The following is an 11,357-nucleotide window of genomic DNA, read 5'->3' as shown; positions in this document are numbered from 1 at the left end:
ATGTGGTTGTTCTGATGATAACACGGAGATTGGGGACACGACACTGCACTACAATTTGCTTCCCCTTCACTCCCAATCCTCTATCTACAGTGCTGCGTACACTTGAAGCGGGTATCGTTCACTAATCAGCGCTGCGGCGCGTACGCACTACGCACGGATTACTGCAATCCGTTGTTTAAAGCCTCCGGTTCGGACCGTGCGGACCAACACCGCGCTCTGGTTTGTCCACAGCCAGCTCTGTGGGAATGCGGCAGGCGTGGGGTTTGTACGCGCGAGTGATGCGCGATCACCCGGTGAAGACGCAGCTCGTCACCACGGCTGCGGTGATGCTTTCCGGAGACCTCATTGCCCAGAAGGTGCTCGAACGGCGCTCTTCCATCGATGTACCCAGAGCGGCGAGGTAAGCGGCGTGTTTGCCGAACAGCGACGATGTGTCGAGGTGAACTTGCTGTAGTTGATTCGCTGTTTCAGAACGCGCGCTCTGCTATGGGTGAACTACTTGCACACGCTATCGCTGTCTACCGAGAGCAACGTGCCAAGCCGTTAGGCACACTCTTACGAAGCTCTGCCCCGTAGCTTTCCCTTCACTGCCAAGAAAACCTGTCGTCGAGTACAGAACCTTTATTTGTGTCATCCGCCGCGACAGCAGGAAGCTGATTGTGCGTTTTGCTAAATTTGTGGAACATAGAGTTCTAACTCAAAGACACACCATAACTCTGCCGCGCCGCTGTCTGTAATCGTGCAGTAATACGTTTTTGACCGGCAGCAAATGCAATGTTGCCGTTCCTAGGATTACAGCTCTCGAACTGGCAGCTCTGTAAATGAAAAATAATCATCTCTGATCCGTAGGGTTACTGAAAACTATTCACCATTGAATGAGGATGGATGCTGGTGCTGCTAACCGTTGTATCAGAAACTCGAGAACAGTGAATCGGCCAGTTCTACCTTGTGGCATTTCATTGTTAATCCCTCGCACATAAGTGCGTGCGAGCGTGCGCTAAAGTTGGACGACCAGAATAGTGGCCAAGAAGCGCCACGTTCTTGGGAAGCTTGAAACATGGCCCAAATAAAGTCGCTTTAATGTCACAAGGCCCCAAGAGCGAGCATTTTGACAGTGAGACGGGGCTTTGTAGAACCACACTCTAGAAAAAAGTCTAGACTAAAATGTGCTAAGAGGCTCGCACGGTGTTCTAGCTTATGTAGACACAGCTTGACAAGGGCACTGCTCTAAGTCGAGTACAAGAGAAGAGAGAATGGAAAGCATGCAGTACAACTTCACTAAGCCGTGCCGTTGCTGCTGCATTGATGTCAGCTCATCCTATCCTATGCCACCAAACTGTTCTTGCCACGTAGCATGCGCTCACCAGGTGGTATGTGACAAAAAGCATCATGCCTTCACCTTCCTGGTGAAGACAATGGAAGGCACAGCAGCACAGCATCGCAACGAAATTCTAGTCAGTTTGTCTCTAAACACTGCCATCGCATTCCATCCTGTCTGTCCATCACATTCCGCTTGCACATGGAGCTATGACTTAGCATAGGCACGGGAATTGAAATCGCCCCGCCACGGTGGCTCAGTGGTTACGGCGCTCGGCTGCTCACCCGAAAGACGCGGGTTCGATCCCGGCCGCGGCGGTTGAATTTCTGTGGTGTACGGTGCGATGTCAGTGCACGTTAAAGATTCCCAGGTGGCCCAAATTTCCGGAGCCCTCCACTACGGCGTCCCTCATACCTTGAGTCGCTTTGGGACTTTAAACACTAATAGACCAAACCAATAAACCGAAACGAATCGAAATCGGCAAATGAAGTTAAGAAACGCAGAAAACGCTCCCTTCCTCGGTGAATAATAAAAATGCGCAAACTCATAAGGCACGAGTGAGCGAATGGGGCAGCGGAGGAGGCTGGCGTGAGGAGGACATGTCAGGTTGAGCACTGTCGTAGCAAGCTCTAATAATGGCGTTACTTTTAGAAGGACAAAATGGGCTTTAGGCATTATAGCTGTGTGCTGCCATCTGTTGGGCTTCCAGTGAAGTAATGTCGGGTGTGCTGCCTTCACAATCAAAAGATTGAGTGACAGAAGCAGTGTGGCAATGAATCCATAATTCCTCTTTCATCAGTTTTCTCCTCCTGCGTATTGTACATATGTTTCAGAGCATGGACTGTAGATTGTGAAGCATTACATAGTTTTGGTATAGCGTACAAGCACTTGCGTACACTGTAGGCAAGCATATTGCGCAACATTACGGTGTGTGTCACACCGGCGCTTTTAGTTTAACATAAGGAAACGCGAATGGAAACAGCAGTAACGACATCTAGTGTCGAAATCCAAAAATATTTCATGCTTTTTTTTTTAACATGTAAGCCAGGACCAGCCAAGTAGTACCAGCGAATACAAAATGCAGATAAGGATCGGGCTTTTTCTACGCTGTTCTCACATAGTTTACCATCTTGCAAAGACCAAACTGCTGTAACTGGAGAAACAACACCCACTAAATGGCAACCACCGAGACAGCGAGGCAGATTCAGGTTCTCTTCACAACCAAATGCGACCCTATTGAAAACTACACATCTTGTTAGGCTTTGGGGCACCGCAGTCGCTGAACAAAATGAAAAATACGGTAAATTCGTCACCAATTTTTTGTACTGTAGGTGAGATAAGGCAAAGCGAAAGCCACATGCGGCATTTATAGGTGTGAGCATGGTAAAAAACACAGTAACGATTAATTCACTCTGAAGCAGGTGATCTGGGCGCCGCCATCTTGTGAACTCTAATCTCTTAGCGTAGGTAAGGGCCAGGTGGGCTAATTTAGCCTAAATTTTAGCCTACACTAACCTAACTTCACAAAAGCTCGGTCTCAGGTAGCGTTTGGCACATGCGCACTGTGCATGATGCTATTTTTAGCATCATCATCATCAGCCTGACTACGCCCACTGCAGGGCAAATGCCTCTCCCATGTCTCTCCAATTAACCCTGTCCTAATTGCCAGCTACGGCCACCGTATCCCTGCAAACTTCTCAATCTCATCCACCCACCTAACTTTCTGCCGCCCCCTGCTATGCTTGCCGTCTCTTGGAATCCACTCCATTACCCTTGACGACCAGCGGTTATCTTGCCTTCGCATTACATGCCCTGCCCAAGCCTTTTTCTCACTCTTGATTTCAACTAGGATGTCATTAACCCACGTTCGTTCCCTCACCCACTCCGCCCGCTTCCGGTGTAGCGTTAAGAGATGTGCTAACCTAACGTACGCAAAAGCTCGGTCTCTGTTAGCGTTAGGCGCACTGCGCATCATGCTATTTTTAGTGTACGCTATTCCTTTGCATATGTCTGCGTACGCTATACTAAAACTGCCTATTGTTTCCAGTGCCGTGAGAGTTCTGCATAGTCTTTTAACCACCTCTGGCAAATGCAGATCTCTGATGTAAAAATCCTGGTTTACTCAAAACCTTGCGTGGGAGCTGCCCAATGGGGAAGTGAGAGTTTCATCCATTTCTCACCTTTCTCATTAAAGGGACAGTGAGGAGAGCACTATCAATATTTTTTTTATAGTAAAATCAGATAGTTCGGCATGTCATGGCTTTGTTGCCACTCGGCCGGCAGCGAAAGATGCATTTATTTCTAAGAAATTTGGAATCGAAGTTGAAAAAGTTTTTCCCGCTGCTCTGATTCAAACTTGCGATTCTCTTATGACGACACAGGACTAAGTGACGTGAAAAATGATGTGTACATGACGTAACGCAGACTCCGTGATTTCTGGCGGCCAGCAGAGCGGCCTGGCAGCAGCCGAACAGAAAGCTACCGCCGGCCGCACGTTGAAGGCATCTATCGGCTATTGCGGCCGTCGCTTCGTTTACGTTTGCACCGGCGTTTTGCCAGCGTTACGATGGATCCCGTTGTCGAAGTCGTCAATGAAGTTCTCGCAAATAGACACCTTTAGCATACCGTGTACATTGTTACCGTTAGTGGAATACCGGGAGCCCGCCTACCACTGGTGAGCAGGCGCTGATTCGTCCCGATGCTGCAGGCGCGTGCGTAGCTGTCGGGCACGGGGCGCCATCTGGTGACGTCAAGGAGATTTGCGCATGCATTAGCTGCGCCTCAGTGATTCGTGACTTCACGGGTCCTAGCGTTGCTAGAACCATTGGTTCTAGCAACACTGTTTTGTCCTATGACGTCACCACGCTTGTACTTGCGAGTTTGGCCTGTGGCGGCGATACCTGTATTTTGGTTCTTGCTCTTTTCTACGTTACAAGAGCGTTGTTGTCGGTATGAGTGGCGTTTTTGTAATTAGGAGCTGGTATTCTGTCGATGCAAGCCAACTTCAATTTCTCCTCAGTGTCCCTTTAAGGGTCACGTGACATTAGCAAGTACAGAAGTGCCATCCAAAAGTTTCCCTGTTTCTGCTTGGTTCGCTTTTGAGAGGTCTTCCGCAAACGTCGCAGGTTCTTCATCATGGGCATCGGATTCGTTGGACCTGTGCTCCGTGTCTGGTACCTCGCGCTGGAGCGGGTTGTTGGCGTTAGCGGCGGCCGTGCGGTGGTCATCAAGAAGGTGCTCCTCGACCAAGGCCTCTTCACCCCAGTGTTCATCCCCAGCTTCCTGGTGACCTTGGGTGTCCTCCAGCAGCGGTCTTGGGAATCCATCAAGCAAACCGTGTGCACGGACTACCTGCCTATCCTGAAGGCGAACTACATGCTGTGGCCAGCGGCACAGCTTATCAACTTCCGATTCGTGCCTCTCAGCTACAGGGTGCCTTTTGCGAGTTGCGTGGCCCTCGTCTGGAACACCTACCTGGCCTGGAAAGCCAACAGGACAACAGAGAAGGCGTAGTAGTGTGCTGCCCTAGCAAAAACGTATAGTACTGTGTTTGAAGCTTTTCAAACAAGGGAACAAAACTACTGGGCACAGAAAGAGTTGGCGAACTGCTACAAGCACATGTTTAGACGAGAGTTCTGGAGAAGCCTTGGTTTTCTTGGGGTGTTTCTTGGTTTCCCCAAGCACCCGAGTCCGTTCATGTCTCAAACCACACTTTTTCTTTTGCCCGCTTTATTTTGGAATTATCATAAGACACGCATACAGCTGCCATAAGACATGTATACAGGTTTCTTCATAAGGGGGAGGCCGAAGTTCATGGTAGCGCCCGTTCATGTCTTCTGGGTGTCAGGGAACAACATGATATGAATTTTGTGCCTTTCCTTCCAAATCTCTGTTATGGGGACCCCCCCCCCTTGTCCCACCTTTCCCACTTCTGTGCACCTTCAACAACAGCAGACATTAGGAAAAAAAGGCACATGGACACATGGGGGATTCCCCTAAATATTAGACCAACACAGTTCTCACTTCGAGTTACTGATCAATTTGCTCTCGCCCTATCACAAGCTTGCCGTCCCGGTTAGCTCAATTGGTAGAGCGACTGCTCCGGTGAAGCGGTGGTCCCAGGTTCGAACCCCGGACCAGGAAAGAATTATTCTTTAACTACGAAGTTTCTGAGAAGGCTGTGTAGCTTTCCTTTGTAGCCGTATGGCTGCGCTTGGGTGGATGTCAGTGAGTAATTACTCCCTTATTACAAATCTACTCCACCTTGGGGGATTGCCCTAAACATTTGGTCAAACGAGAAAACACTGCACTCAGTCTCTAACTCCTATTGCTCTTTATTTGGCGTACACATGCTTTTAAAAGAAACAGTGGAAAAGAGGAAGGAAATTAGAAAAGTTGTCACCATCAACAAAACCTTTGAAGCCAGAAAAAAACAGAGAACAGAACAAGACACACATATATACACACAAAAAAAAATTTAATTGCAACACATTTTTGCATTCAGACAAGCATCATTTCAGCAGCTTCGATGCTCTCTCTAGTGCTCAGATCTCGAATTGGAAGATGCATCTGCGGAAAAGACAGGAAGCTGCTAAATGGCTTGTATTCTCGCTGCTAACTTTGCTGTGGTGCTTGCATACACGGTCATTTGAGCATGCGTTTTTTTCGCTCTCTGAACTTTTGCATTGCCCTCTAGTCTAAACCCTTACACTCCTCATAGGGAACCACAGTGTGAGATGCATCTGAAAGCTTATGCTCAGTAGGGTGTCGTTTCAAGCTCTAAGCCAGTCACGCCAACGCGCTCCATAATTCTGCCATTTGCACTCTATACAAATGTGTAGATTCTGTGCAAACATGCCTCGAGGGTGTTGGCGAGAGGAAAATGTGGCATCAGGGAAGGTGGCAGATATGTTTCTCTTGTTGCCTTGTTAGGCATTTATTGTTTATTGTTAGACATTTATGTTATTAGTGCATTTATCTGTGTGTCATTTCCTACCAAATATAATGTGATTGCGAGTTCAGTGTGCATCCTGTGTCCCCTCTATATGTCACAACGGTCTCATTTCCCTCAACATGCTAAAGGCACAGCTTTGGATATGCAATCAGGGACTTGATGTTGACATAACAACGTCGACTGTGGGCGTGTTGTTTTTAAGGGGGTACTGAGGACATGTTGCAGGCAGCGTGTATGGATAGACTACAGCATTGTGTTGACAAAGAATTCCCTAGCTGTCACTAAAAGTGAAGCTTTTGCAAGCTATAAAAGAAGATACTAAATACTGATGTTGCTATCAGCAGCTGATTTTGCAAGTAAAACGTGTCTACGATTTTTTGGCGTGCTTGCCTAGGGTGCGTTACATTGCGATTCACTTGAAAACGATGCTAACCCATCCTTTTTGGTAAGGCCATCGCGAGCTTAAATCAACTGGTGAAAAAATCTTTAAATCCAATTTTCTTGACAATAAAGTCTTTCAGTGCTGGACAAATGTCAACATACCCGCAAGAATCCAGAGAATCAACTTTTAGTCACAACAATAATTGGATGGATATGTCCTCGGTGTCGTTTTAAGGTTTGTCGGGAAGAAATCTGTGGTGAAATCTGTAATGTTGTGCAAGTTTCTCATTTGTGCAGCCTTATCTTAGCCACCAAACTTTTCTGTTCCTTCCAACCTTGCTAGCTTTCTGGAATGTACGGGACAACAAGTGCAGCAGTCGCAGCGCTCAGCTAGTCAGATGCAGTCGGGCACTGCTCTTTTTAAGCCGTTTAATGGTACTGTAATGAGCATGCCCTTCTGTTCTCATGCGTAAGAAAGCCAGGAAAAGTGGTGGTTCTCTGAAGAAGGATGATGGGGTCTGAAAAGCTTCATCGAATATTTCCTGGTGCTTGTATCCGAGATGGAGTGGTCCAGTTGCTCTATTATTGCCCAGCTCCACGTGAGATCTGCACTGATGGGTATACATGCTATGTTCTGGTTTGGTACTGCTAGCAACCAACAGAGAAGGTGTGCAGGTAATGTGGCTGTAAGTCGTTCATACATCTGTCCTGTTTCGGCTAGATTAGCCGGTACTATTGTGGAGGTGCTTTGGCAGCAACAAACACAGCTGAAAGTTTCTATAGGGTGAACAGCGTCAGTGTTATAGTTTGTCATTACTGCAAGCTTCCTTGTGACCTGGTAACCACTGTGGATTAGATTCAGGTGGGTAGGGGGAGTCAGTGCTCTCATAACCACCAAGAAACGGGAAGCTGGTTCAGCTACCGTATTTAAGCCAATGTAACGCATTTCCGCCGCGGTGGCTCAGCGGTTATAGTGCTCGGCTGCTGACCCGAAAGACACGGGTTCCATCCCGGCCGCGGCGGTCGAATTTCTTTGGAGGAGAAATTCTAGAGGCCCGTGTACTGTGCGATGTCTGTGCACGTTAAAGAACCCCAGGTGGTCGAAATTTCCGGAGCCCTCCACTACGGCGTCTCTCATAGCCTTTGTCGCTTTGGGACGTTAAACCCCATAAACCAACCAACCAACCGCATTTCTTTTCTTAGTTCATTGGTTAAAAAATGCATTGTGCATTTGTACCAAGGTGCTAATATAACACAATATTTTTTAGTTACTCCACAAGATATCCTTCACTACCAGACTTGGCAGCTGCTAGGTGAAGCCAACCTTTTGACAGCCTTGGGGTCGCATTGTGCGTACGGACAAAGGAGAGGGTGGCCACTTACATGGGAAGAGGACAGAAAAAGAAGGCACTGACAGTGTTTACCGGAGTAGGAAAAAGAAAAAGAGTGGATGGGCACTGGACTGGGTACCACAAAACACGAAGCTGTTGTGCTTGCTGTGCTCGATGCTGTATCGAGCACAGCAATATCGAGCACAGCGATGCTGTATCTCTCTCTCTCTGTAGAGAGAGAGAGAGAGAGGGGTTCTATTGAAGGGGTCACAACTTACCGATTATCTTCTACATATATATATATATATATATATATATATATTGTGCCGGCGCGGTGGCTCAGTGGTTATGGTGCTCGGCTGCTGACCCGAAAGACGCGGGTTCGATCCCGGCCGCGGCGGCTAGAATTTCTTTGGAGGAGAAATTCTAGAGGCCCGTGTACTGTGCGATGTCAGTGCACGTTAAAGAACCCCAGGTGGTCAAAATTTCCGGAGCCCTCCACTATGGCGTCTGTCATAGCCTTAGTTGCTTTGGGACGTTAAACCCCATAAAACAAACCTATATATATATATTGTAAGAACAGTCGCGTTTGTCGTAATCCTGGATGTCAACCATGCGGTAAGCCACGCTGCCAGGTTTGCAGTCATATGCAGACAACAAGCATTGCTAAAGGTACATTCTCCGATTTTACCTTCAGGGTTAGGGAAACCCTAAATTGCGACAGCACAAACGTAGCATATATGCTACACTGTGGTGTGTGCGGCATGGAATACATCGGACAAACTGAAACACCGTTCAGGTTGCGTTATAACAACCACAAGGCCCATACTCACGCGCTGCCAAATCTTCCTTTTTCCAAGCATCTGTGCCTACCCCAGCATGCATTCGAAAACTTCTCCAGTCGGGTTTCCAAACAAGTAGCCCAAGAGAACAAAGAGAGCCCTATTTCATACACAAATTTCGGACACTAACACATGGAATTAATGAAAAATTGGGCAGTTTCACTTTTATCAAAAGCCTGCCTAACAAGGACAAATTGAATGTCTTGAATCCCTCCTTTTCCACGAAGCCTGCACTCTCCGGGTGCCGCACATCACCGTTCTTATTATTATTTTTTTTAAATGTATTTACTTTTTAGGTTCTTTCTGGTCCCCTGCTTTCGGCCCCTTCTTTTGAAGAACCAGTTTGTACTGCAAATGCCTTGGCGACGAAAAGCACGAAGGGAATGGCCTACTGAGGAACGGCCGCCTCGGCACTCGGCTGTGGGATCGGGTCCCCGCTCGGCGATTGGCCGGCCGCCCTGCCTCCCTCGACTGCGGCACCGCGCTTCCACCGTGTCGATCGCTGGCTTGTCTTGAGGAGCTCTAAATGTTGACGTTACAACGGTCCTGAACACCTTCACTGCTGAGGAGCAATCTGTTCTGTGATGTACTGTACATATGCATGCGTGCGCTTGTTTTTTTTTTAATTTGTTTTCCCATTTTTGTTCATTTTTTTTTGCTTTGTACATACTTTGTTACAATATTGTTTTTATTTCCTTCCCTGGGTTCGCCACCGCCCCCCCAAAGGGAGCGTCTCCCGAAAATATTCTTGCTGGCGCCTTCTCAGAAGCAAGTAGTTCCCTCCACATCTATGGCTATAGTTCTGTTACCCAAGCCTCTGCCGCTGTCTTTCTAATTTTATTTTTATTTTTGCTTTCTTTATATATGTATATATATTTTCCCCTTCCCTGTCCTTCGCTACCCTCCCCCTCTTCCCCCTAAATGGACTGGAGCGCTCCTCTGACGGGAGAGAGAGTGGTTTCACCTCTCCCTTTGCGTACGGTGCCTAGAAAATGAGAAATTGTGTTCATTCGTGTGTATACCCTGAGGAAGGACGGCCCTCCGTTCGAAACTGTTGGTGTTAAATGAAGATAATCGGAAAGTTGTGACCCCTTCTTCTACAAGCCTTCCTGGCCCATTGAACGATGTGACCTGCTACTACTATATATGCATACTAATCTTATATGAAATGAAATGTATATATATACTTCTGGCCGAAACGTCGACCTAATAAATGTTTTGATACAAAGTGATGTTCCTCCTTTTACTAACTTATAAACAGCAGTTGAGAAATGTTTTCTTCGTTGTGTGTGTATTAGGTTAGAATTTATTTCTCTCTTATTACATAACAAACTTGGTTTGGATCCCTCATCATACTTAACGCCGGCACCAACCAGACAAACTCGTCAACACCATCCCAGTTCTCTAACCCCTATATTCGCTAGAACAGACACTTACAAGTTTTCGTTTTTTCCACGCACAATAACAGATTGGAATGAGCTAGTTAAACCATTATCCCAAGAGTTTTAACCAATTATTTTTTCTATATTGTGTTGTTCTTTTTTGAAATGTTGCGTTTTTTTTTGTCTCTTGATTGACTTTGTTCGCCCACCCTGCTTGGACTCAGTGTCCGCAGTATTTTGTAAATAAATAAAATAATAATAAATAAATAAAAATATATAGTAGACAAGGGGAGGGGGATGATGGGCTCGTTATATATATATTTAAGAGAAGGCACAGTAAACAAGGAACCAGGGGGATTTTATTTATATTTATTTATTTTGGGATGTTGATCAATGGAGAATATTACTGAATATGCTATCGCTTAAAGATAATTGATTAGAAAAGCAGAAAAAAAAACAACCACATGCCGCCGGTGGAAACATTCGGAGGTCGTGGGTTCAGTTCCCACCGGTGGCATGTGGTTGTTTTTATGCGAAGCATATTGCTAGAGCTACCACTCACGCCGTCGCCGTGGGACCCCTAGCCGTGACACCGTGACGTCACACCACGTGACATCGGATGAGAGAGCCGGCCTCCACCTCGCGCCGTCGCCGTGGGACCCCTAGCCGTCACGCCACGTGACATCGGATGAGAGAGCCGGCCTCCACCTCGCGCCGTCGCTGTGGGACCCCTAGCCGTCACACCACGTGACATCGGATGAGAGAGCCGGCCTCCACCTCGCGCCGTCGCCGTGGGACCCCTAGCCGTCACACCACGTGACATCGGATGAGAGAGCCGGCCTCCACCTCACGCCGTCGCTGTGGGACCCCTAGCCGTCACGCCACGTGACATCGGATGAGAGAGCCGGCCTCCACCTCGCGCCGTCGCCGTGGGACCCCTAGCCCTCACGCCACGTGACATCGGATGAGAGAGCCGGCCTCCACCTCGCGCCGTCGCCGTGGGACCCCTAGCCGTCACACCACGTGACATCGGATGAGAGAGCCGGCCTCCACCTCGCGCCGTCGCCGTGGGACCCCTAGCCGTCACACCACGTGACATCGGATGAGAGAGCCGGCCTCCACCTCGCGCCGTCGCCGTGGGACCCCTAG

General features: G+C 47.9%; 1 protein-coding gene across 1 annotated transcript; it reads left to right on the top strand.

Moving 5' to 3' along the window:
• On the top strand, positions 1-10,054 carry LOC149328351 (mitochondrial inner membrane protein Mpv17-like). The gene is made up of 2 exons (XM_089560869.1): positions 1-400; positions 4,444-10,054. The coding sequence occupies exons 1-2, from the start codon at positions 246-248 to the stop codon at positions 4,829-4,831; spliced, it is 543 nt and encodes a 180-aa protein (XP_089416995.1). The 5' UTR covers positions 1-245; the 3' UTR covers positions 4,832-10,054.
• Positions 10,055-11,357: the final 1,303 nt, after the last annotated feature.

The sequence above is a fragment of the Amblyomma mixtum genome, chromosome 9, assembly GCF_055824585.1.
Source record: "Amblyomma mixtum isolate Tamu chromosome 9, ASM5582458v1, whole genome shotgun sequence".
NCBI classification, from domain to species: Eukaryota; Metazoa; Arthropoda; class Arachnida; order Ixodida; family Ixodidae; genus Amblyomma; species Amblyomma mixtum.
The sequence above is the reverse complement of the archived record's forward strand: the minus strand, read 5'-3'. Positions and strand labels throughout refer to the sequence as shown.